This window comes from Caretta caretta, chromosome 1 (assembly GCF_965140235.1).
Source record: "Caretta caretta isolate rCarCar2 chromosome 1, rCarCar1.hap1, whole genome shotgun sequence".
Taxonomy (NCBI): Eukaryota; Metazoa; Chordata; order Testudines; family Cheloniidae; genus Caretta; species Caretta caretta.
The window spans coordinates 343,401,183-343,427,455 of record NC_134206.1 but is presented as its reverse complement, the minus strand read 5'-3'; the positions used below and the strand labels follow the sequence as shown (position 1 = coordinate 343,427,455).

The window sequence follows — 26,273 nt, the reverse complement described above, 5'->3', positions numbered from 1 at the left end:
ATAGTGGATGGCTTTGCTGCAATGGGATTCCCTAACTGTGGTGGGGCTATAGATGGAACCCATATCCCTATCTTGGCACCGGAGCACCAAGCCGCCGAGTACATAAACCGCAAGGGGTACTTTTCGATAGTGCTGCAAGCTCTGGTGGATCACAAGGGACGTTTCACCAACATCAACGTGGGATGGCCGGGAAAGGTGCATGATGCTCACATCTTCAGGAACTCTGGTCTGTTTCAAAAGCTGCAGGAAGGGACTTTATTCCCAGACCAGAAAATAACTGTTGGGGATGTTGAAATGCCTATATGTATCCTTGGGGACCCAGCCTACCCCTTAATGCCATGGCTCATGAAGCCGTACACAGGCAGCCTGGACAGTGGTCAGGAGCTGTTCAACTACAGGCTGAGCAAGTGCAGAATGGTGGTAGAATGTGCATTTGGACGTTTAAAGGCGCGCTGGTGCAGTTTACTGACTCGCTTAGACCTCAGCGAAACCAATATTCCCACTGTTATTACTGCTTGCTGTGTGCTCCACAATATCTGTGAGAGTAAGGGGGAGACGTTTATGGCGGGGTGGGAGGTTGAGGCAAATCGCCTGGCTGCTGATTACGCGCAGCCAGACACCAGGGCGGTTAGAAGAGCACAGGAGGGCGCGGTATGCATCAGAGAAGCTTTGAAAAACAGTTTCATGACTGGCCAGGCTACGGTGTGAAAGTTCTGTTTGTTTCTCCTTGATGAACCCCCCCACCCCTTGGTTCACTCTACTTCCCTGTAAGCTAACCACCCTCCCCTCCTCCCTTTAATCATTGCTTGCAGAGCCAATAAAGTCATTGCTGCTTCACAGTCATGCATTCGTTATTCATTCATCACACAAATAGGGGGATGACTACCAAGGTATCCCAGGAGGGGTGGTGGAGGAGGGAAGGAAAATGCCACACAGCACTTTAAGCACAGCACTTTAAAAGTTTACAACTTTAAAATTTATTGAATGACAGCCTTCTTTTTTTTGGGCAATCCTCTGTGGTGGAGTGGCTGGTTGGCCGGAGGCCCCCCCACCGCATTCTTGGGCGTCTGGGTGTGGAGGCTATGGAACTTGGGGAGGAGGGCGGTTGGTTACAGAGGGGCTGCAGTGGCAGTCTGTGCTCCAGCTGCCTTTGCTGCAGCTCAACCATACACTGGAGCATACTGGTTTGGTCCTGCAGCAGCCTCAGCATTGAATCCTGCCTCCTCTCATCACGCTGCCGCCACCTTTGAGCTTCAGCCCTGTCTTCAGCCCGCCACTTACTCTCTTCAGCCCGCCACTTACTCTCTTCAGCCCTCCACCTCTCCTCCCGGTCATTTTGTGCTTTCCTGCACTCTGACATTATTTGCCTCCACGCATTCGTCTGTGCTCTGTCAGTGTGGGAGGACAGCATGAGCTCGGAGAACATTTCATCACGAGTGCGTTTTTTTTTCTTTCTAAGCTTCACTAGCCTCTGGGAAGGAGAAGATCCTGTGATCATTGAAACACATGCAGCTGGTGGAGAAAAAAAAAGGGACAGCGGTATTTAAAAAGACACATTTTATAAAACAGTCGCTACACTCTTTCAGGGTAAACCTTGCTGTTAACATTACATACATAGCACATGTGCTTTCGTTACAAGGTCGCATTTTGCCTCCTCCCACCGCGTGAACGGATTTTGGTTGAATGCCAGCAAACATACACTGCAATGCTTTGTTCTACAGTGATTCCCCAGTACGTGTTGCTGGCCTGGAGTGGTAAAGTGTCCTACCATGAAGGACGAAATAAGGCTGCCCTCCCCAGAAACCTTTTGCAAAGGCAGAACCGCAAATGCCACGGCAAAGTAATCCTTTCACATGCTTGCTTTTAAACCATGTATAGCATTTTAAAAGGTACACTCACCAGAGGTCCCTTCTCCGCCTGCTGAGTCCAGGAGGCAGCCTTGGGTGGGTTCGGGGGGTACTGGCTCCAGGTCTAGGGTGAGAAACAGTTCCTGGCTGTCGGGAAAACCGGTTTCTCCGCTTGCTTGCTGTGAGCTATCTACAACCTCCTCATCATCATCTTCTTCGTCCCCAAAACCTACTTCTGTATTGCCTCCATCTCCATTGAAGGAGTCAAACAACACGGCTGGGGTAGTGGTGGCTGAACCCCCTAAAATGGCATGCAGCTCATCATAGAAGCGGCATGTTTGGGGCTCTGACCCAGAGCGGCTGTTCGCCTCTCTGGTTTTCTGGTAGGCTTGCCTCAGCTCCTTCAGTTTCACGCGGCACTGCTTCGGGTCCCTGTTATGGCCTCTGTCCTTCATGCCCTGGGAGATTTTCAGAAAGGTTTTGGCATTTCGAAAACTGGAACGGAGTTCTGATAGCACGGATTCCTCTCCCCAAACAGCGATCAGATCCCGTACCTCCCGTTCAGTCCATGCTGGAGCTCTTTTGCGATTCTGGGACTCCATCATGGTCACCTGTGCTGATGAGCTCTGCATGGTCACCTGCAGCTTGCCACGCTGGCCAAACAGGAAATGAGATTCAAAAGTTCGCGGTTCTTTTCCTGTCTACCTGGCCAGTGCATCTGAGTTGAGAGCGCTGTCCAGAGCGGTCAGAATGGAGCACTCTGGGATAGCTCCCGGAGGCCAATACCATCGAATTGTGTCCACAGTACCCCAAATTCGAGCCAGCAACTTCGATTTAAGCGCTAATCCACTTGTCAGGGGTGGAGTAAGGAAATCGATTTTAAGAGCCCTTTAAGTCGAAATAAAGGGCTTCATTGTGTGGACGGGTGCAGGTTTAAATCGATTTAACGCTGCTAAATTCGACCTAAAGTCCTAGTGTAGACCAGGGCTTAGTCTCTGACAGCTTCTCTATTAATGATTAGCCTCTCAAGTCCACCCCTTGTTTCCCCTTGATTCAAAGTTCTCACAACTGTCCTCCTGTGCTAATTCAGGTAGATTCCCCCTCCCTGAGCCAGGAGTGCTACAGCCCTCCTTCTAGGGCCTCTGTAAGGGTACGTCTACACTGCACCATACGCGCTGACGTTCCACTTTCCCTGGGGGTGCTGGAGCCCCACCTCGCCCCAACTCCACCCTTCCCCCAAAGCCCCATCCCCACCCCGCCTCTTCCCATCCCTGCTCCATCCCCACCCCGCCTCTCCCAGCCCCCATTCCACCCCCTCCCCTGAGCGCATCCTGCTCTCACTCCTTCCCTTAGAATCATAGAATCATAGAATATAAGGGTTGGAAGGGACCCCAGAAGGTCATCTAGTCCAACCCCCTGCTCGAAGCAGGACCAATTCCCAGTTAAATCATCCCAGCCAGGGCTTTGTCAAGCCTGACCTTAAAAACCTCTAAGGAAGGAGATTCTACCACCTCCCTAGGTAACGCATTCCAGTGTTTCACCACCCTCTTAGTGAAAAAGTGTTTCCTAATATCCAATCTAAACCTCCCCCACTGCAGCTTGAGACCATTACTCCTCGTTCTGTCATCTGATACCATTGAGAACAGTCTAGAGCCATCCTCTTTGGAACCCCCTTTCAGGTAGTTGAAAGCAGCTATCAAATCCCCCCTCATTCTTCTCTTCTGCAGGCTAAACAATCCCAGCTCCCTCAGCCTCTCCTCATAAGTCATGTGTTCCAGACCCCTAATCATTTTTGTTGCCCTTCGCTGGACTCTCTCCAATTTATCCACATCCTTCTTGTAGTGTGGGGCCCAAAACTGGACACAGTACTCCAGATGAGGCCTCACCAATGTCGAATAGAGGGGAACGATCACGTCCCTCGATCTGCTCGCTATGCCCCTACTTATACATCCCAAAATGCCATTGGCCTTCTTGGCAACAAGGGCACACTGCTGACTCATATCCAGCTTCTCGTCCACTGTCACCCCTAGGTCCTTTTCCGCAGAACTGCTGCCTAGCCATTCGGTCCCTAGTCTGTAGCTGTGCATTGGGTTCTTCCGTCCTAAGTGCAGGACCCTGCACTTATCCTTATTGAACCTCATCAGATTTCTTTTGGCCCAATCCTCCAATTTGTCTAGGTCCTTCTGTATCCTATCTCTCCCCTCCAGCGTATCTACCACTCCTCCCAGTTTAGTATCATCCGCAAATTTGCTGAGATTGCAATCCACACCATCCTCCAGATCATTTATGAAGATATTGAACAAAACCGGCCCCAGGACCGACCCTTGGGGCACTCCACTTGATACCGGCTGCCAACTAGACATGGAGCCATTGATAACTACCCGTTGAGCCCGACAATCTAGCCAGCTTTCTACCCACCTTGTAGTGCATTCATCCAGCCCATACTTCCTTAACTTGCTGACAAGAATACTGTGGGAGACCATGTCAAAAGCTTTGCTAAAGTCAAGAAACAATACATCCACTGCTTTCCCTTCATCCACAGAACCAGTAATCTCATCATAGAAGGCGATTAGATTAGTCAGGCATGACCTTCCGTTGGTGAATCCATGCTGGCTGTTCCTGATCACTTTCCTCTCATGCAAGTGCTTCAGGATTGATTCTTTGAGGACCTGCTCCATGATTTTTCCAGGGACTGAAGTGAGGCTGACTGGCCTGTAGTTCCCAGGATCCTCCTTCTTCCCTTTTTTAAAGATTGGCACTACATTAGCCTTTTTCCAGTCATCCGGGACTTCCCCGGTTCGCCACGACTTTTCAAAGATAATGGCCAATGGCTCTGCAATCACAGCCGCCAGTTCCTTCAGCACTCTCGGATGCAACTCGTCCGGCCCCATGGACTTGTGCACGTCCAGCTTTTCTAAATAGTCCCTAACCACCTCTATCTCCACAGAGGGCTGTCCATCTCTTCCCCATTTTGTGATGCCCAGCGTAGCAGTCTGGGAGCTGACCTTGTTAGTGAAAACAGAGGCAAAAAAAGCAGTGAGTTCATTAGCTTTTTCCACATCCTCTGTCACTAGTTTGCCTCCCTCATTCAGTAAGGGGCCCACACATTCCTTGGCTTTCTTCTTGTTGCCAACATACCTGAAGAAACCCTTCTTGTTACTCTTGACATCTCTGGCTAGCTGCAGCTCCAGGTGCAATTTGGCCCCCCCCCCAGCACCTCCTGCACACCGCTAAACAGCTGACACATGGTGGGCGGGAGGCGCTGCGAGGGAGGGGGAGTCGCTGATCAGTGGGGCTGACGGTGGGTGCTAAGGACCCACTGTTTTTTTCCCATGAGTGCTCCGGGGCTGGAGCACCTACAGAATTGGTGCCTATCCACTGCACACTCCTTCTGGTGGTGTATAGAATACATACACTACACACCCTCCTAGCATGGTATAAATGGCGATGTAGGCAGTGAGGCACTGCTTAGGTGAGTCAAATTACACCTGAACCCTGTGGGTAAGTACCCTACCTGGCTCTCTATTCCACTGCAGGGAAAGGCTCCAGCAGCAGAGAAAGACTCTGGCAGTGGGGAAAGGCTCTGGCAGCTCCCTGCTGCTGGACACTTTCCCCACAGCTTTCCCCCGGCCTTGAAAGAGCCTTTCACTGACATGCGTAGCTACACACCACAGAAGGGAAGCAGCCTGTTTTTCACTGTAGTGCGTAGCAAAACACCGCGGCAAACGGTCTGCAGTGCAGGCACAGCCTAAGATACTTCTCGTAGGCTTCCCCACATAGGTCAGGAGTCTCACTGCTCTCCTTCTTGGCCAGTGTCAGAGCTGGCCCCTTTCAATCCTTTTAATCCTCTCCTCACCCCCTCGGCCGGCAAGCCTCTTTCAAATGATCTACTCACTGTCTCCTCCCTGGCTCTCTGTCATCACTGGCTTCTCTGTCATCACTAGGCCTGGGACTGATTTAGTTATATGACCTACCTGCCTGTGGCTGCAATAACTTTCCCCATTTAGGGAGCTGAGCAAGGCACAGGTGGGGCTGGCCCCACTACCTCTTAAAGGTGCTAGTCATCCTGTGACAACCCGTGACTCACATTGACTTCACCAGGAGCTGTCCATGAGCATTTGCTGATAGAATTTAGCCCCTAGAATGGAGTGCGTCTTGCAATCTTACCAGGAAGGGTGAGCAGGGCTCGTATTTAGTAGTGACTTGTACAATCTAATTAGCAACTACGTATATTATGAGATTTTTCTCACCACTGGAAAGTTTATCTAGCTCTGTTTAATACATTCATAGACTCATAGGACTGGAAGGGACCTCCAGAGGTCACCTACTCCAGTCCCCTGCACTCATGGCGGGACTAAATATTAGACCAGCCCTGACAAGTGTTTGTCTAACCTGCTCTTAAAAATCTCCAGTGATGGAGATTCCCGGAGTGCCCTGGGCTCTGTTTGTCTGAGCATTTCCAGGCTCTTTTGGAAATGATCTTTGAGCAGTTCATGCCATCTAGTGGTTACACATCACATGGGTTTGATATTTCCACATAAGAATTAACCCACAATGGTTTGGGGGGGGAACGCCTTATACAGGCGGAAAAGTAAAACACAGAAAGGCAGGAAGTCAGTTTTTAAAGGAAAATCCTTTAGGCCCCAATGCTGCACACTGTTAAATGGTGATTTATGCAGAGGGTCTCCCTGAGTTTTCAAAGAAACCGGCTGAACAAGCTTACAGGACCAGGGTCTTGTCTACACATAAGAGTTGCACCACTTTAACTGCCCCAATATAGTTCAAGCAGCACAGTGCCCCAGGTGTGGATGCAATTATCCCGGTGATTATGCTGGTATAGTTTATTTTCACACAGGAAGGGAAATAAGCTACACTTTTGTACCAGTACAAGTGTGTCCTTACTAAAGCTTGTGTAGGTATAATTATATTGGTAAGAAATCACACCCCTAGCTGAAATTGTTATACCCATACAAAGCTGTGTATAGACCAGGCCTTAGTTTACATGTTCAGGGCATACACACAGAGAAATTAGATAAAAACATAAAATGCTCTTGCTGGAAGGTTACAATGTAACACTACTTTATTTCTGAGAATCCAGAATAACACATAAGAACCCCACAACAGAGAGACAAACTAGACAGTTCTCTAAAGCAGAGATGTACAACTCTCCCTGCCTTGTTCTAGGCCATCTGGCTGCAGAGTGACTGCTGTAGCTGCTTGGCCCAGATCTCCTGCTTCCCTGCAGAACCCCCTAGCCTGCAAGCAGAATCAGGAAATCCCTTACAAATTAACATGACAGCTTACAATTCCAAACCAGTTTTCAAATACGCAACAGTTAGGGGTTAGAGTCTGATCTGGCATCTCTGACTGCCTTTCTGTGCAACCTGAGACAGGTCACTTAGAATGACATTGGCCTGATTTTCTTAGATCATCCCTAACTCTGAACATCCATAACTCCAGTCCAAACTGTGGGTGGCATGGTGGTCAAAATGCAGGAAGCTAACAGAGCCTTGTCTACACTAGAGCTGTCTGAATAACAGATTTTTCCGTTTGTTGGCAATTTTTAAAAGTAAACGCAGAAAATTGGTTTAGGCTGAACAAAACATTTTGACAGAATCAAAATGTTTCATTTGGATTTTGACCATTTCTAAATGGTTTCTGCATTTTTTAAACTACAATTAAAGGAAATTTTGAAAGAAAATTTTGTTTCAAACTAAAAAATCAAACCATTTTATTCTGCAAATGTTGAAATGAAACATTTTGATTATTTCTGAGTGTTTTTTTCCTAAACAATTAGGTGAAAGTGACATGAAGTCACAAAATGTTTGTGTTGCCAAATGTGCATTTTTATCTGAAAAGAAGTTTTGACCAAAACTTTTCCCCCAACTCTTGTTTCCGCTAGGGTTCCTATTCCTCACTATATAGGGGGCCTGCAACTATGCAGGGTCACTTCAACTCACCTTACTGTTTTTTCACTTCTCTTAGGGCTTGTCTACACTACAATATTAGGTCAACTTAATTTAGGTCAATCTACAGCCACCACAGTAATTCAACTGATGTTGGTGTCCACACTACTCTCCTTCTTCCAGTTGTGTGTGTCCTCACCAGGAGCACTTGCATGGACTGAAGTGGAGCATTGTGGGGAACTGACAGCTGAGTGTGGGGCACTGACAGCCACATGGGACTCACAGCTGGAGCCCCCACCTACCCTGGGGTGACAGCCCAAGCTGTGAGCCTGGAGGGGGCTCCATTTCACAGCAAGGAGTCTTGCAGGTTCCACACATTCACAATCTGAGAGCTGAGTTGATCAAAGCTCAGGGAGAAAAGGTTCTAAATATGGAAGTTGAAGACAGCTCTGTGGAGTTAGTGGGTGACTGATGCAGAAGCAATAGACGTGTCTGTTGTATCCTCATACCTCTACCACTTCGGATACAGGCCATGGATTCCTTATTTTGCTAGAAACTCAAAAGACAGTTGTTTCTTAGTCTGGGCACTGGAAATCATAGAATATCAGGGTTGGAAGGGACCTCAGAAGGTCACCTAAATCCATCCCCCTGCTCAAAGCAGGACCAATCCCCAATTTTTTCACCCCAGACCTCTAAATGGCCCCCTCAAGAATTGAACTCACAACCCTGGGTTTAGCAGGCTGATGCTCAAACCATTGAGCGATCCCTCCCTCCTGACAGCCAACTGCTGTTAGCTGCAAGGATCTTTGGGCTGTTGCTTGTGGACATGTTTGGAGGGCAGTTCAGAGGCAGCTATCCTCTTCAGGCTTTAGAGGATCCAGGGGACATACATGCTTATTTTTAGGCCACACTAAAGAGACTGAGAAATCATTGTTAAGCAGATCAGAGTGCAATATGTCTGTCTGTGTGTCCTAAAATATAAAAGTGTTGAAACTTTGCACTGAATTATGTAACAGCAACAAAGCTGGGACGTCGGTGGAAGGAACAAAAACCAGTTTAATGTCCAATAGTTTTGTTTAAGAAGTTATTCAGAAATTTTCTGAATGCTGTCTGTAAACGTTTGTGTGTGTATTAAATATTTATTCACTAAGAAGCCAGGCGGAGCTTTCTTTCTCAGGATGGCTGGCAGCTGCTATTACTACGAACATTCAGGGGTTTGCAGGGGTTTGCAGCCTCATAGACGGGCAGAGTATTATTCCATCAGTATCTTTGAGAACTGGCTATTGCCTTGTTTACTGTAAACAGATTTATTTCAAGTCAGCTTTCACTTTGATCTTTCCCATTTTCAATTCTCCAAAACCTGCATCTAGCAGCAAATTAGTTAAACCCTCCAGGAATATCCAAAGGCAAGAATGGAGCCTATCCGGTGCTAAGCTGTTATCAGGGGTATGGCTGCGTGACCCATATTTGCACAACCCTCGCCCATGCCCCCTCAGCTCTGGGTTGCATTACAGGGTAAATATTTACCGGGGGCCTGAACAAAGTCAGCATTTCAAAATTTTGTTCAAAATACTGCATAAGTTCCAGTCTTTTCCTTGAACTTGGCTCAGAGAAGAAGAGATCCGCTATCCAGCCCCTATGCGAGCAGCTCTTGGGAAGCAAGCAGGGAGACAATGAAGCAGCTGATTTGCTTTCTGCTTTTATTCGTTGTTTCTGAAATACGAAGTTTTGATCTCGTCATCGACGAAATCCCAGATGTAAGTAATTCCACAGGGGTTCTGATCCTATTATACTCGCTGAAGTCAATATCCGAGCTCCTACTGATGAGCACAGGATCAGGTCTGTTGCTTCTCTTAATAGTTTTGCTGCTACCTCTTAATTTCTTTTTCCTTCTGCTATAATCATGTATCATCCGGATAACAGCTTCTTGTCTTCCATTCCCAGTATTGCTCTTTAATATGCCTATATTAAATTAGGGGTAGCTATTGGCTAGACTTACTCAGGCAGAATTCCCGTTCTCGTCTGAGCTTTGCCTGTCTTGCAGGCCCCGATCCTGAAACTGGCTCAGTGTAGCAGCGCAGATCCTCTCCAGCTTTGGGAGGCTTCACATGGGCTAAGGTCTTTGCCTGCACAGGTCTAATTGCAGAGTCGAGGCCTTAAAATGTATGCTCCTCCAGAGAGGGAATGTGTGTCTTATATACAGCGGAGCAGTGTCGGTGCTTAATAATAGACATATTAGGGGACTGCAGAATCAGGCCTGTTTTCTATCCGCCGCCTTCTATCACACTCCCATTGATGTTAATGGACCAGGGCCAATGAGCAGTTCCTTAATACATTTCTAAATAAAGTCATAATTCTAGACCTGAGCTGAACTAAATCTCTGGACCCAAATGCTTTCAGATTCTCAGGGGAGTTCAGATCCGGGTCTGATTGTTACAGTTCTCACCCAAACTCTACTATTGGGCACATTTGAAACATTATGGTGCAGAAGGCAAGGATGGTCTGAAGCTCTGTGTTGTTTAGTGTCCCTCTCCAATGTTAATAATAATTAGTTAGACAGATATGTTTTCTCTTTTGTGGTACAATGTTTTTAATGACATGATGAGATTGTTGATCCTGATTGTTCTGTATTGGGTACAAAATACTAGGCCTATTTCCTTCTTGCTTGTGTAAATCTGGAGTAGCTCCTTCTAATGTCAAGGAGCCAAATTTTGCTCTCAGTGACACTGATGTAAAACCAGAATAACTTCACTGGCTTCAATGGCGTTACTCTGGACCCTGGTGTAAATGAGGACAGAATCTGTGTCAGTCCACACTGAAGGCCAGGATTGGGCCCACTGTGTTGTAAATCTGCCTATTGTACTTTATGGATATTTCAGGCCCCCTGAGATATGTCCTTGCTTCAGAAGTAATAGCCCCATGTGGAGGCCAAGAGTGATCATATTAAATAATGGGGTAGATGGAGCCTGGAGATTCATCACTGTGCAAGGGGAGTGGCTATAGATCTGTTGCCCTGGGAAGGAACTGTGACGCGCAGAATCGTAATTCCTCTCAGCTCCCCACTTGCACCTAGCAGGAACTAAATTCACACTAGCACAAAACTGGAGGGATGAATCAAGCCCCAAGATGACAAACTAAAATCTATCTGCAACAAACGCTGAAGTTATGGGCAAATGCTATGGATTTGTTTTCTGCATCTGTTCTGTTATCATATCTTCAATGAGTGTGTTGCCAGTTCTGAAACAGAGAGCTCTGAAAGTGAAATCTGCCGTGAGGTGAACACTTTACTGTTTCCCTGTGTCTCCTTTAGGATCTGGAGAACTTGTTTGACCTGGAGCTCGATGGATTTCTGTCAAAGCCCATGACTAGAAATGGCAGGTACCAGGTACAGTAACCATAAAATTTAGAAACGGGGAGGAGAGAAGGTGAAGAGAGAGAGAGAGAGAGAGAGAGAGAGAGAGAGAGAGAGAGAGAGAGAGAGAGAGGACTGAAAAGAAAAATATTTTGAAGCAAATGACTGATGTTCCATTACAAAGGCCACAATTCTGCAATCAGGGGTACTCGGGAGGATCCATGCATGCATGAGCCTGGTGGGTGCTGCTTTGGGCAAGAACTCTTTGTTTGTACAGCGCTTGGCACATGGGGCCAGGACCTGATTGGAGTCCCCAGGAGCAACCACAGTACAAATAATTAATCAGAACACTACACTCATTTAACTTCATGCATGTGAAAAGTCCCTTTGACTTCAAAGGAGCTCCATGCAGAGGAGGGGTGTGCCCAGGTGAAACCTGATTGCAGAATTGGCGCCAAAATGTCCAGAAAAACCTAGGGCTCAGGAATTGGTAATGTGGTATGGTTTCTTCCAGCCCTGCTGATTGGCTACTGGTTCCAGGTTAGGTCAATGGGAAACCAATCACAGGTGATCGTTGCTCAGTGCTGTCTGTGAAAAGTACTTGGTGGATCAGTAGAAGTTGTCAAAAGAGTTTCTTTTCTTTTCTTTTCTTTTCGTTTCTTTTCTTTTCTTTTTGGTGACTATATTGCTGATCATTTGGTTCTGTCAGTTATTGAAATAGATGGATTTTTAAAAGTTTTCTGTGGAATGATTTTTATATCAAAAGCTTATCAAAAGACTTTTTAATTTAAAAATTTAAAGTTTTCAAAAAATTAACATTTTATTTTTATTTTGGAGGGGGGAAAAGCCACCTGGCCCCAATCCTGCAAACACTTAATAACTTCACGACCATGCGTAATCCCATTAACGGCAATAAGATTGCTCATGGGACAAAAGTGAAGCATGTGGATACGTGTTTGCAGGATTGGGGCCAGGTTTAATGTCATGCATGTGAAAGGTCCCATTGAGTTAAATGGGAATACTCCTGGTGTATAAAGTTGACAGGCATATGGCTCTGAGGCTCATTTACACTAACAGCTTATCTCCACAGTGCTGCAGGGCAGACGACAGGGCTGCATATTGGAGAGTATGTGAACGCATTGTGCTTGAACTGCTCCATGTAGACCGTGTTGGTGTGAACGAAAAGGAACTTGGTTTGCATTGATGTAGTCCCGTTTCAAACAGGGCTATGTTAAGGTGTAGCGGGTACCTTTTAGTGTGTGCCAGCAAGGTCTACATAGGGAAGTGATGAAGTGAATCCGATGAAGTAAGCTGTAACTCACGAAAGCTTATGCTCAAATAAATTGGTTCGTCTCTAAGGTGCCACAAGTCCTCCTTTTCTTTTTGCAAATACAGACTAACACGGTTGCTACTCTGAAACCTGTCATAGGGAAGTTAGTGCACTCTGCAATTCACACCCCCGTAGTCCACACTGCGGCGGTGTGTAGACAAGCCCTAAGGCTCTTTTACACTGCTCCAGGCCTTAAACTGAGTGTAAATTCCCATCTTAAGACCACCTCACACCGCCAGAGTGGTATAAAGGGGTTTTAGTGTAAATGAGAATCAGGCTTATGCACACTTGCAGAATCAGGACCCAAGTGACATGGGCCTGGTCTGCACACAGGTTTTTACCAGTATAACTATGTCAATTAGGGGTGTGATCTTTTTTAACCGATACAGCTATACCTGCACAAGCCAGAGTATGGATGCTGTTGTACCAGTATAAAGGAGCCTGATACCAGTCTATCTTATTCCCCTTCCCATATGAAAAAAAGCGATACCAATATGAACACCTTTATCCAAGTATAACAACATGCACACTGGGGGAAATGGGTTGTACCACTTTTAACTATAACAGTGTAGTTAAAGCAGAGGTGGGCAAACTACGGCCCATGGGCCACATCCGACCCACGGGACCTGCCTGCCCGGCCCCTGAGCTCTTGGCCCGTGAGGCTCGCCCCTGGCCCCTCCCCTGCTGCTCCCCGTCCCCGGCAGCCTCAGCTCACTGTGCCACGGGCATAATGCTCTGGGTGGTGGGGCGGCGAGCTCTTGCTGAGCAGCGCAGCTGCAGAGCCGTGGCCTGACCTGGTGCTCTGTGCTGCGCGGTGGGGTGGCTGGCTCCAGCCGGGTGGCGTGGCTGCCTGTCCTGGTGCTCTGGGCAGCACGGCTGTCGGGCCGACAGCCACCAGAGCTCCAGGCAGCGCGGTAAGGGGGCAGGGAGCAGGGGGGGTTGGATAGAGGGCAGGGGAGTTCGGGGTGGTGGATAGGGGACGGGGATGTGGATAGGGGTCGGGGCAGCCGGAGGGCAGGAACAGGGGGGTTAAATGGGGGCAGGGGTCCCGGGGGGGCAGTCAGGAAGGAGAGGGGGAGTTGGATGGGGCGGTGGGGGGCAGTCAGGGGCAGTCAGGGGTCAGGGAGGGATGGATGGGGCAGGGATCCTGGGGGAGCTGTCAGGGGACAGGGAACACGGGGGGTTGGATGGGGCAGGAGTCCCGGGAGGGCCGTTAGGGCGCGAGAAGCAGGGGAGGCAGTTAGGGGGCGGGGGCCAGGCCATGCCTGGCTGTTTGGGGAGGCACAGCCTCCCCTAACCAGCGCTCCATATAATTTCAGAAACCTGATGTGGCTCTCAGGCCAAAAAGTTTGCCCACCCCTGAGTTAAAGCGATACATCACTTATGTGTAGACTAGGCCTAGGATAAGTGAAAATTGGCAGAGGAAATAAACCCCTCAAAACCACAGATAAAATGATCATCAAAAAACACAAGTTGCATTAAAGAAAACCTGAGCAATGGAAACTCAAAATGATTTCTGTGAAACTTTCCCTTTGATAAAAACGTCTTTATTTATATTGAATGACAAATTTCAACCAGCTCCAGGGGGGAGTCCATTTCTTAATGGGCAAATTTCCACCTCCCACGCCTCCCGCATTGTCACAGTAGGCCCTTTGTTGGCCGTCTCAGCAGTGAGGGCAAAGACTAGCTTGAGTCATGGAAACCTGAGTCCCCTTCCTGCACCAGAGATGGTTACCCCAGGTCAGGGTTTGAGACACAACAGAGAGGCAGTATGAGGAAGTCCATGCTGCTTCTGTTCTGCATTCCAGCTGCATCTTTCACCAGCAGAAAATTCACGTCAGTAATAAAATTAAATTCCCTTAGAGATCACGGTCTGGTTTATTTTGAGGGGACAGAATTGCCACCATCAGATCAAAGATCTCTAGGTCCAAAACAGATGGTCTAATAAAGTATCTGGAGGTCAGCTGGAAGGGGCTTTTATATATTCCCCTATTCTGTCTGTTGTAAGTACTTATCTGGCCCCCATTCCTGGGTATCTGCGCACTTCCCAGTCTTTAATGTATTTAGCCCCACAACACCCTGGTGAGGTAGGGCAATGCTTTCATCCTTAGTTTTCAGATGGGGACCCAAGACACAGAATGACTTGGTGACTTGAATAGGCTCAGACAAGAAGTCTATGGTAGAACAGGGACGTGAACCCAGGTCTTCCATGTCTTAGATTATCATTGATGCCTCACCTGAGACACTATCTGATTTTCAGAGGGTAGGAGCTCAGAGCTGTCTGAAAACTCATGGTCCTTTAAGGTGTGGGGCAACCAAAAATTCATGCCCTACCAATCTCTAGTCACTTTGGAAAATCTTGGCTATGAGCCTTTTGCTGGATCTGGGACTATGGAGCCTTCTTACTGGCCAGATCCTTGTAACTACAGATGGACTGAGTACACTGGGTTTTGCTTTTGCAAGACTTTGTTGGCCAGGGTTCTGCTTTGCACAATCAAAACCAGGGTTGGTTTGGATCTAGGGTCTGTTTGATCCCAGCTACCAACGTTTGGAGGGGTTAGATAAAAATTCTGGTGTTGACCTATTGCTACGAGAAACATGAACAAACCAAACACTAGATCCAGTGAACAGCTGAACACTGGGCTCCTGACACTATGAATCCTTGGAGGTGTTCCAAATTCAACCCAGTTTGAAATTTTGCACATGGTCCTTAGCTTTAAATGGGATAAACCCAGGTGCAGCCACCACCAAACTTTGGGAGATTTAAAATCTGGATCTGAATAGTTCAACTTGGGCCCATCTCTGTCTCCTCCTAGAATCACAGAAACGTAGGGCTGGAAGATAGCCTCAAGAAGTCATCTAGTCCAGCCTCCCGACACTGAGGCATGATTAAGTGTACCTAAACCTAAATCATTGCATTTCCAAACACAAACTTGGGCCATGTTTATGCTCAGTGAAATGGTGAGCTACCCAACCTATAACTCTTTAGAGGATCTCTTTATAAGGAATGTCACCTCCCCTATACACCCAGATTTACCTGCATCGCACATAATCCTGCAGTTACCCATGAATAAATTCTTCGTTCAAATTTACTGACCTAAATTGATACCAGACGTTAGGAAAAGAACCACCCATCATTATAAGTTTCTTCTATGGTTTTTGCTGTCTACCTCAATTTGGGTTTTTGTCACATTTAAGGAGCCAGCGTCACTCATATGGGTTTAATTTGTTAGAGCGTCAGGAGCGGGCCACAAGATGTAGCTACTGCTTGACATAAATTCCAAACAGGGATATTCATATGGCAGTAAAAAAATAGCTCATTAATTACTATTTTTAAGCCTTGTATGGCTTAAATAGTCGTGCTGGTCAGAACTATTTTTTCTGCAGATTTTTATGGATGAAAACAGCAACAAACACATCCATTTTGTTTAAAATTTCCATGGAAAATTTCAACTTTTCATCGGAAAAATCAATGAAACCTGAAAATTTTTGGCAGAAAACCTTAAGTTTTCATTCCCCCCACCCCCTCGAAAAAGTTTTGGTTTGGGGCAAAAGATTTGGTTTTTGACCAGAACTTTTTGTACAAAAACTCAAAATTTTCCACAGAAAGCAAACCCTTTTCATACACACACACACATGCATGCACACACAAATCATTTTGTCAAAATCCCAAACTTCCATCAGAAAACCATTTCAATGGACATTTTTCAATCAGCCCTACTTTTGTTTTCAAAAGTCCCTAGGTTTCAGAGCCAGATTGTCAGTGATGTCCAATTGAACTTATGCTTCACTTAGGCTCAGATACTCAAAGGTACTTGCAAAAAAGAAAAGGAGTACTTGTGACACCTTAGAAACTAACCAATTTATTTGAGCATAAGCTTTCGTGAGCTACAGCTCACTTCATCTGATGCATACAGTGGAAAATACAGTGGAGAGATTTATATACACAGAGAACATGAAACAATGGGTGTTACCATGCAAAGCTTGTGCTCAAATAAATTTGTTAGTCTCTAAGGTGCCACAAGTCCTCCTTTTCACCATACACGCTGAAACGAGAGTGATCAGAAAAGGTGAGCTATTACCAGCGGGAGGCGGGGGGGAAACCTTTTGTAGTGATAATCAAGGTAGGCCATTTCCAGCAGTGGACAAGAAAGTCTGAGGAACTGCTGGAAATGGCCCACCTTGATTATCACTACAAAGGTCCGTCCCCATCCCCCCCTCCCCGCTCTCCTGCTGGTAATAGCTCACCTTACCTGATCACTCTCATTATAGTGTGTTTGGTAACACCCATTGTTTCATGTTCTCTGTGTATATAAATCTCCCCACTGTATTTTCCACTGAATGCATCCGATGAAGTGAGTTGTAGCTCACGAAAGCTTATGCTCAAATAAACTGGTTAGTCTCTAAGGTGCCACAAGTCCTCCTTTTCTTTTTGCGGATACAGACTAACAGGGCTGCTACTCTGAAACCTGTCAAAGGTACTTGAAATCAATGGGAGTTAGGCACCTTTTGAGGATCTGGGCCTCAGGGACTTTTGAAAATCCACCCCTTAAGTGCAAGAAATAAAGCAAAGAGACAGACACTAAGAAATAAACCCAGTGACTCTCATTGATTCTGATCATCTTGTGAAACAATATATGGGCAATATGCTTTTGATCCCTTCAATAGCTAATTCATGACCACTAGCCCTGTAATTCTCAGGCTTGCTGAAGTCTCATTCTCTATTTCTTTTCTTCCCAGAGGAGCACATTAAACTATGAGGACTCTGAAGAGTTGGTGAGTTTTTTTCTGGGAAAAAAAATGATGACAAATGATTTTCCAGTTAACCATTATCTGGAAATCAATCCTGCTGTTTGTTCAATGCCTTGCTTGTTTCACTGACCGGGTATTAACCTGTTTTCTTCAAACAGCTGACTGCTTGCACAATGCTGTTCGGGGGATTGGTACAAGATTTCGTAGTGATATATATTGTACTGATGTCGGAATAAGAACAAAACTGAACGGAAAACGTGCTCTCCCTTCCTCCCAAAAGGCAATATTTTTATAAACCTCATGGCAAATCATGCTGTTCTCCCTCTCAACGAACTGCTATGGTGGATCTTACATCTGACTTGGTCTGCCAAGTTGCCTCCTCCCTCTCTTATTTAAGTCTTTCTCTAAAACACACTTTTTCCAGGAGGCCTATAAATCCCAATCCTTTCTACATGTAGAGTTAGTGAAATACACACAGGGCTTGTCCTCACTCAAAGCTGAATTGTTTTACATGAAAGGAGCGATTCTAAACCAGTTCAGTTAAACCAGAACAAAAGGCTGCAAGGCTCTTAGTCCTGTTTAAACCAGGCTTATTTTGGTTTGATTAGTTAACAGGCTAAAGCTGAGGTGAACTGACCTAAGAGTCTCCACACGGGTCTGCACCAGTTTAAGGAAACCCAGTTTAGTGTGTAGACAAAGCCATGGACACAACAATTACTAGCTGGGATTGAACCTGAGAACCTACTGCACAAGAAATTCAGCCATCTCCCTCTTAAGCAAAAGAGCTTTAGATACTAGAAAGTAGCAAACTGGCATGCAATACGAGCTCATGTACTAGGCCAGTATATTACAGTACTCTCTTGTTAGATGACCTCTTCCCAAACGCCTAAGATCTACAAGAGTTGAAGATCTATTGAGGGCGCCATTTTGTAATGAAATGTAGCTAAATACAGACACTGTAATTGTCAGTATGGATTGAACCATCCCTCCATGCAAAACATACCCAGTGTATCTCTCTCCCAAATTTTCAAAGTTCTTTTCTCCATTGCAGGTAGCAGGTGATGACAAGATAAGTATTTATAGCTACAAAGTTCAGTCCACCATAACATCCCGTTTGGTCGACACCATGATCCAAAGCAAAGTGGAAAATAAAGCTAAACATTCCCAAAATGTGGTGTTTGATGTGCAGATTCCCAAAGGAGCCTTCATTCACAACTTTACTATGTAAGTAGTGGGGAGCTGTATCTACTGTGCATGACAATTTCAATAATCAAATAAGAAGGTGGTGGAAGGATAACAGGGAAAGTGTCCATAACTTTTATTGTATATAAAATAATATTTTTCCAAGCTTTGTTGTTTCTTTTTTAAAGTAAAAGAGCCCACTGGATTAGGAACAGGTTTGATTCAACTTGATTTCTCATTAAAATAAAGAAACTCCACAATAGTCTCTGAGATGATCTGTCTGTGTTTTTCTGTCTTAGGAACATAAATGGCATAACGTTTACTAGTTCAATTAGAGAAAAATCTGCAGCCAGACAACAATATGCTCAGGCCAGGGCCAAAGGCAAAGCTGCTGGAATAGTAAGGTACAAAGATTTCTCCTCTTTATTATGCTACTGTACTTCCTTTTCCTTTTATTAGCATCTTTAACTCCCAGACTGTGGGACTGGTCTGTGTCCTGACACCAAAATAGGATATCTGGTGGAAATCTCATGAACATAAGTACAGTGTCTTTATTTAGACCCTGATCCGGCAAAGCACATGCTTTACTTTAAGCCCATGAATAGTCTCACTGAAGTCAGAATTTAAGTGTTTTGCCAGATCAGGGCCTATATATTAAGTAATTATTTTATGAAGTGCTTACCAGAAACAGCTAAGATGCTACAAATATAGGGTCAGCATGATGTCCATGCACCACTTAAATCCCACTTCCACTCTATTTTGAGATTTACATTGGACTTAATCAGAACACAGAACTTATACTGGCTCTCTGCACAAGGGTGAACTTCATCATCATGTGACAAGCCCAAGCTTAGTAGCAGAATCAGAAGTGGAACCCAGGAGTCCTGATTCAGACTTCTACTCCAACCACTACTTTTAATTTGTTTTTGTTTTTTAAACAGAAACCGGCAATCTGCAAATGTTAGAGGCGGAGTCAAAGTGCAAAATTCAAATCTAGATCCTGATCTGGATTTGGAATGTCTTAGAATTCAGGGTGGAAGTTCAGATCTGGGTTTTGATTTTGACTGTGGTAAAAAATGCCATTTTGTCAAAATCGATACTTTCTGTGGGCATGTGTCAAATTCCAACAGATTTTCTTTCGGAAAAAAATTGAAACAAAGCTCTTCGATAAAGCTGAAATATTCCCTATTGAAACTGAACAATTTGATTTTTTGTTTTGAAACAAGTTTTCACTTCAACAGTTATATTATAATTTATAATAATAGAAAATCAAAAAGTTGAGATCAGAATAATATTTTTAATTGACTTGAAATTAAATTATTTTGGACATTTCATTGGGCAGGAAGTTTTGGAATTTGCTGCGGAACAGACATTCTGATTGCTGATCAGCTCTATTCCATTGCTTTGAATCTCCAGTTTGGTTTATCATAGAAAGGTAGGCCTGGAAGGGACTTAGAGAGGTCATCTAGTCCATGCGCCCATGCTAGAATTGGCAATCCTCCAGGATTGTCCTGGAGTCTCCAGGAATGGAAGATTTATCTTCAATTAAAGATCATGTCATGTGATGAAACCTCCAGGAGTTGGTAAAACTTCCCCAAATTGGTAACCCTGCCCCATGCTGAGGCAGGACCAAATATACCTAGACCATCCCTGACAGGTGTTTATGCTCATCTACAGCAAGAACAATAGTTAACTTGTCCAGAGCTCACCTTGTGTTTCCACCCTCAAATTGACAAAGCCTAATTAAGTTGATATGTAAGTGTGGTTCCCTTTTAGAGGCCAAATTTAAGGCCAAATCAGCTATTAGGTCTCCCTGCAATTTATTAACTCGGGCCTTTAGCGAAAAGCAGGTGTTATTCCTGAAGCAGGTACTGGGTGAGTTTTCATATTCGGGTGCTTGCCACACAGAGATACAGCTTTGTGTTTTGACAACACCTCCAGGAGCAGTGCCCTTGACATGGAAAACTTTAAAGCTGAACTGAACGTGCCCGGAGGAATGAAGGTCCAGTTTGAAATTCATTACCAAGAAGTGATACGGAGGAAGCTGGGATCGTACGAGTATGTTATCTCTCTGCAGCCTGGAAGACTTGCAAAGCACCTAGAGGTACAGGAGAGTCAAGGACTACAATGTTCTGTGTTGCTTCTCACCCAGGTCACTGCAAGTGGCACGTAGTTGGTTGGTTCTCGCAGAAAATACGAGTGTGAGTGACAGTTTGTGCGATGCACTCTACTGCACACTTATATACAACTTCAGGGCTACATCCTGCTCTTTTCCCTCATGAGTCGTCCCACTGAAGTCTGTAGGGGTGACTCATGTGAGTAAGAGAGGCAGGATTTGCCCCTAATTTGTATAACACCTTTCAAAATATCCCCATCCCTAATTCCAGAGTGAAGTGGCCTACAAAAGCAGGCAGGATTTTTGCATAAAATAAATTTTCATTGACTTCAATGGGCTTTGGCTCAGGCCCTAAGCGAATGTTCACTGCTCATGCTCCCGAGTTGCGGAGTGTGGGCTGCTTCGTGCTGACTGAGGGCTTGGACATGTTCCCATTGATTGCTTCCTTAAATCCTGTTTCCCCGCTGCAGAGCTGACTTGCTGCCTGATCTCCCACCCAGTAGCAGAACCAAGGAGGGCTCCACCAACATTCTGGTTCCAGGGCTGGGATTAGAGGGGAAAGCAATTTCATTTCCAGTCTCCCCACACACCCTCCAGAAGGGAAAAGCAGCTCACTATCCAATCTCCCCCTACCTCCGACAGCAGGAACAGACAACTCGTAGGAGCTGGGGAGACTACTTGCCAGTCAGTCTTCCCTTGGCAATGGGACCAGCCAGGCTGGTGCAATCGGGGTGCCAGCTTTCAGGGGGCACTGTGCCACTCAGGGTTTTCCTGATTGCCCAGCCTTTTGGCTTTATTTAGTTTTGTTTTGCTGACTGGCCAGACTTTGTTCTGCTCAGAGGGGTGAGGTGGGTGTGGGGGAGTGTCTTCTGCCCTGGCCAGCAACCCACCTAGGACTGTTCCTGGAGACCAGAGCGTGAAACAACACACTGTCCAATCTGCACTACCTGCAACTTGGATCCAAGGATTAAAGCGAGGAGGAGGGGGAACAGAAGGGAGCTTCCCCCCCTCTCCTCTGCTAACAGCAGACAAAGCGCTCCCACTCCATTCCCGGGCATGGGGCGGGGGATCAGTATTTCTTTCCACCTCCCCTCCTCCTGTGTGGCGTGAGAGCTCCCCCTGCTGTTTTGATATGCTCAAACCATTGCTTGGACCCCTGGCAATAGTCAAATTGGCTCTGTTCCTGTGGCCACCCTCTGAGGCCGGGTGTTGTCGCAAGTGTGCTTTGGGGAGCGCAGAAGTGCTCATGAGACACTGGGGCATTTCTAATGAGGCTCCATGCTTACTGTCCTCCCCTCTTGCCTCTAGGTGGATGTCCGCATTATTGAGCCTCAGGGACTTCGTTATGTGCATGTTCCTAACTCGCTAGGAGATCACTTTGCGGGAATCACCACCATCTCTAAGGGAGAGAAAAAGGTAATGGTCCAAACAGTAGCTGACACCAAGAAACTGTAGGTGGACAACATTTTCTCCCACAGGGGATAAGAGTCTCCCAGTACCCGCTGGGATCTGGCAAAGTAATACACACTCACCATATAGAAAGCACTCGGAAAGAGGAGATCTGTCATTCAGAATGCAGACGTTTGATGATCGCACCCTACACCACGTCTGAACAGAGAGACGTGCCAGATACTCCATGAAGACCACTTGTAACTTTGCTGTTGATTTTATATGCAAGGTGCTCAGATTATGTGGATGGCAGCAGTATAAAACAGATAGATAGATAATGTATGACATATAACCCAGAGCTGATCAATACTTTGCATTAGGAACTCAGAAATAATCAGATGCTGTGTTAGGGCTTGATTACACATGCAGTTATTCTGGAGTTGCTATTCCTGAATAACTACATGTGTGGACTCTCTTATTCCAGAGTAAGAGTGCCTTTTCCCCAATTAGCTTCAAGATGGAAGTGAATTAAACTAAAATCAGAAAAAGGTACTCTTACTCTGGAGTGTACACATGTAGAGTTTTTCCAGAATAGCTATTCTGCTTTAAATTCACACCATACCTTATTCCAGAATAACCTTCATGTGTGGACAAGCCATGTTCTTGAGGGCTAGTTGATTCAATGATTTAACGCCCTAGCCTTTGACCTCTTGAGAATCAGTAGACGTCTGTGAACATACTTTATGTTCTCATCACAAAACACCGGACAAATTGGTATAACTGGCTTTATCCTCTGAAGAGTGCTCAAATTCTGTGTTGATGGGCATCAATATTTGAACATACATAAAGGGATCGATAGAAAAAAGGCCCAGGTCTTGAGTAAAATAACAGAGATGATATAGATCAAGACTATGGTGTTTTGGCAGGTCTGTGTGTTGGGTGGGGGGAACTTGCTGAGCTGTTACTCTCACTGTGTTTGGCCTTACACAGATATCTGTTTTGGCCTTTAGATACCAAGCTGATGGATGACTTTTAAATAAATAAAATAGAAAGTACAACTACAGTCCCTCATATTCGTGAGGCTCAAATACACACACAAATACAGTCTATAACTGAGGTTATACTGAAATCTCAGGTTAATTGCAGGTCAGACCCCTGATATCAATGAGCAGCTTCACATCTTGTTTATCCACAAACCCACTTAGCCAAAGGTTTGGGCTGGGGCATCCAGGGTTGTAATTGGAGCAAACTGAATAGCATGAAAATGTATTTGCAAACCCGTTGGCAAAATCCAGCCCACAATTCGATTTGGCCATGTTCATGCTCTCAACTGTTCATGTCAATGATCAGGTTCTGTGACTATTTTTGGAGCTTTTATCTGTGGTAATAATAATAAATAATAATAATAACAGTTAATACAGGATAATCCTGAGGGATCCCACGCATGGAGCAGGGCACCGAATAAAAAGATGTTCCCTGCCTTGAAGAGTGTACAGTCTAACTATAGTCATGGGCAAACATAGCTACTTCTGAGTTAACATGATGTTCACTATTGACTATAGGTCATTCGTTATTTTCCACTTTAAAAAAGTTGAATTAATCCAATCAGGAAAGAGAAACAATACCATGTGACATAGGTAACAAATCACGGATAACTAATTACTAATATTCATAGCCCTCAATTTATAGGGAATCTATAGGTTGTCAATTTGTTCAGACAAACCATTACAAATAACAAATGCGTGGAAATCATGGCTATTGTGAAAAATCTTGGGTGTCATGCAAATATTTTTTTTCCTTGCAAACAGGAAACAAGAGCTAAATTCATCCAATGAATTGCTCGTGACAAACGGTTTGTCCAGGTCTGTCTGTAATACAGGCATATGACTCTGTGTGTTTGCACACAGAGCTGCTATTAGTGAAGAAAATGAGCGAAGAAAACCAAAGAGCAATCTTTGCTTTGAAGCAACAAAAATCCCTCTCCACTTTTACTCCGTTTTACTTGGAAAATTACAAAGGTGCTCAATGAAATTGTTTGTCCTCTGGATACAAAAGTCTAGTCCATTGCTTCTTGCAGGACTCATTCCTAAGCTCTCAGAATGATGCCATTGTCGTGGGATGTGTGGTTGACTTTGTAATGGAGTCCCCTTGTTCACATCTCACCTCTAGGCCCACGTGTCCTTCAAACCAACAGTGGCTCAGCAACGAAAATGCCCCACCTGTTCTGCCACAGCAGTAGATGGGAATTTTGTGGTGGCGTATGATGTGCAGCGAGAAACCAAAGCTGGAGAACTGGAAGTAAGTTTATTCTGTTACCATATGTTGCTCTCATACACAGTGCTGAAAGTCTAGGGGGCCCTGAATGTCAAGAGCTTTAATTTAGATAGTAGTGAGAAGTAAGGGGGCCATAAGACAAGTGAGGTAGCCCCTAAAAGCCAGAGGGGGCCGGGCCCTAGCCCCCAAGCCTGAGTGTAATTCAAGAACTGTCCTTACCCAAAATGGAACATTAGAAGTAGTTGCCACAGCAGAGCAGACCATCCACGATCCCCATCTCTGGTGCTCTTTCTGCGTTGCATTAAAGCGGGAACAAAGCACAGCATGGTTGAACAACAGAAGTGATCAAGAATCCTGCATCCAATTGAAGTAGCAGGGGGATTTTAGGCAGGCAGAATACAGTTACCTAACAACAAGTGGTCAGGACCAGCTCCCTGTCCTGTCCAAAAGCCAGCATCTCTCACATTGCAGTGCTCCCCAACACCGTACTGGGGTACTGATTAACTGACTCGAAAGGAACAGGGTCAGAAGTTGTGAGAAGGCAAACTGGCACTTCATTAGCATCATGTTGGCCTGGAGTTGCAGGGTTGAGTCATTAGAGATGAAATAGCTCTTTTACACCATCTCATCCACCCCCCGGGCCAGTGCAGAGGCGTTCCCAAAGCAAGTCCTTAGAGCCAATTTCTGCTCTCCCTTAAAGCCAGTGGCGCTCAGACACTGCATTATGGTGATCAGTGCAATACACAAGCAGAGTTATGTGAAAATAGAATGTGGCCCGTAAAGAGGGCTGAAACCTTTCACTCCATTTACCGTCTTGGGCCATGTGGAATCTTTACCGGAACTCAGGTTACCACTGTTTGTATTTTGCAGATTTTTAATGGCTATTTTATTCACTACTTTGCTCCTGACAATCTGGATCCGCTGCCCAAAAACATTTTATTCGTTATCGATGTGAGCGGCTCAATGTGGGGATTGAAAATGAAACAAGTAAGTTCCTGATCTGTGCAGACAGAAGGCCCTGCCTTTGTGTTCTCCCGTACGTGTAGCTATTGCTTGCTTGACTGCCACATACCTTGCTCTTGCCCGAACTGAAAATCACTAGGTCGGATCTTTAGGTCCTTTGTCAAAAGCATCACAAAAGTCACTGGACATTTGCCTGAGCAGAGGACTTCAGGATTTGACCCACCATATTTACTGTCCTTAAAATGTTTTAAGAAAGAAACAGGGTCATCTGAATCATACTGAGTTCTGAAATAGTAGATCTCGAAGCACTTTGCAAAGGAGGGTGAATTTGTAGACGGGGCCATGGAGACACAGAGAGGGGATGTGGACTTGCTCAGCCTCACACTGCAGGTCATGACAGGGCTAGCAGTAGAAATCTTGTCTCCTGAGTGTCGTGCCAATACCAACGTTATACAACTTCCAGAGCGAGGTCCTCTCTGCTCATGGCTTCTCCCTCTCATGATTAGTATTCAGTGGGGATGGAATGAGGAGGACAAGTTTGGGTTTTGCAGACTCCTTATCTGGATTCTGTCAAGCCAGGTCCCATTTTACCTGGATTTCCACAGTGCCGAGGAAGCAGGCCGAGAGACAGCCTCATAAAAGGTTCCAGTTTGGGCCCATCACTCGTGTTATTGTTCACCTACTTTCTTACTCATTAGCTAGCGTTTATAGGGTGCTTTGAATAATGGAAAGAGCTAAATGTGCCTATTCTTGTGACCCCTTCCTGTCTCAGACGGTTGAGGCGATGAAGACCATATTGGGTGATCTCCGGCCTGATGACCACTTTTCTATTGTTGACTTCAACCACAATGTTCGCACCTGGAGAGATGATTTAGTTGCAGCCACAGCACCGCAGACAGAGGATGCTAAGAAATACATCCAGGAGATCCATCCCAATGGGGGTACGTGGGTTTGATAATGAGGTACTCTCGTCACTTAGGTACCATGGGGATAAATGCCTCAGAAATGCCTCAGACAGATAGGCAGAGTCCTGTTCACAAAAGGCCAGATTTCCCACTTGTGCGGCAAGATGGACAAGGAAAAGGGACCTAGGGAGGGGGGCAAAATGAAGACACCCTTGCAGAGCCCCCTGGTCATTCTGTTGGGAAAGGCAGGGTGTTCC

At 45.7% G+C, this 26,273-nt stretch overlaps 1 protein-coding gene across 1 annotated transcript in view; it reads left to right on the top strand.

The window, feature by feature from the left end:
* Positions 1-9,359: 9,359 nt before the first annotated feature.
* Positions 9,360-26,273, top strand: part of ITIH2 (inter-alpha-trypsin inhibitor heavy chain 2) — a 39,080-nt gene continuing 22,166 nt past the window's right edge. The window contains exons 1-10 of the mRNA XM_048836650.2: positions 9,360-9,510; positions 11,064-11,138; positions 17,176-17,211; positions 18,239-18,411; positions 18,669-18,773; positions 20,311-20,473; positions 21,794-21,901; positions 24,044-24,172; positions 25,019-25,135; positions 25,884-26,052. Of these exons, the coding sequence (XP_048692607.1) occupies positions 9,427-9,510; positions 11,064-11,138; positions 17,176-17,211; positions 18,239-18,411; positions 18,669-18,773; positions 20,311-20,473; positions 21,794-21,901; positions 24,044-24,172; positions 25,019-25,135; positions 25,884-26,052 (1,159 nt within the window). The 5' untranslated portion in view covers positions 9,360-9,426. The remainder of the gene's footprint in view (positions 9,511-11,063; positions 11,139-17,175; positions 17,212-18,238; positions 18,412-18,668; positions 18,774-20,310; positions 20,474-21,793; positions 21,902-24,043; positions 24,173-25,018; positions 25,136-25,883; positions 26,053-26,273) is intronic.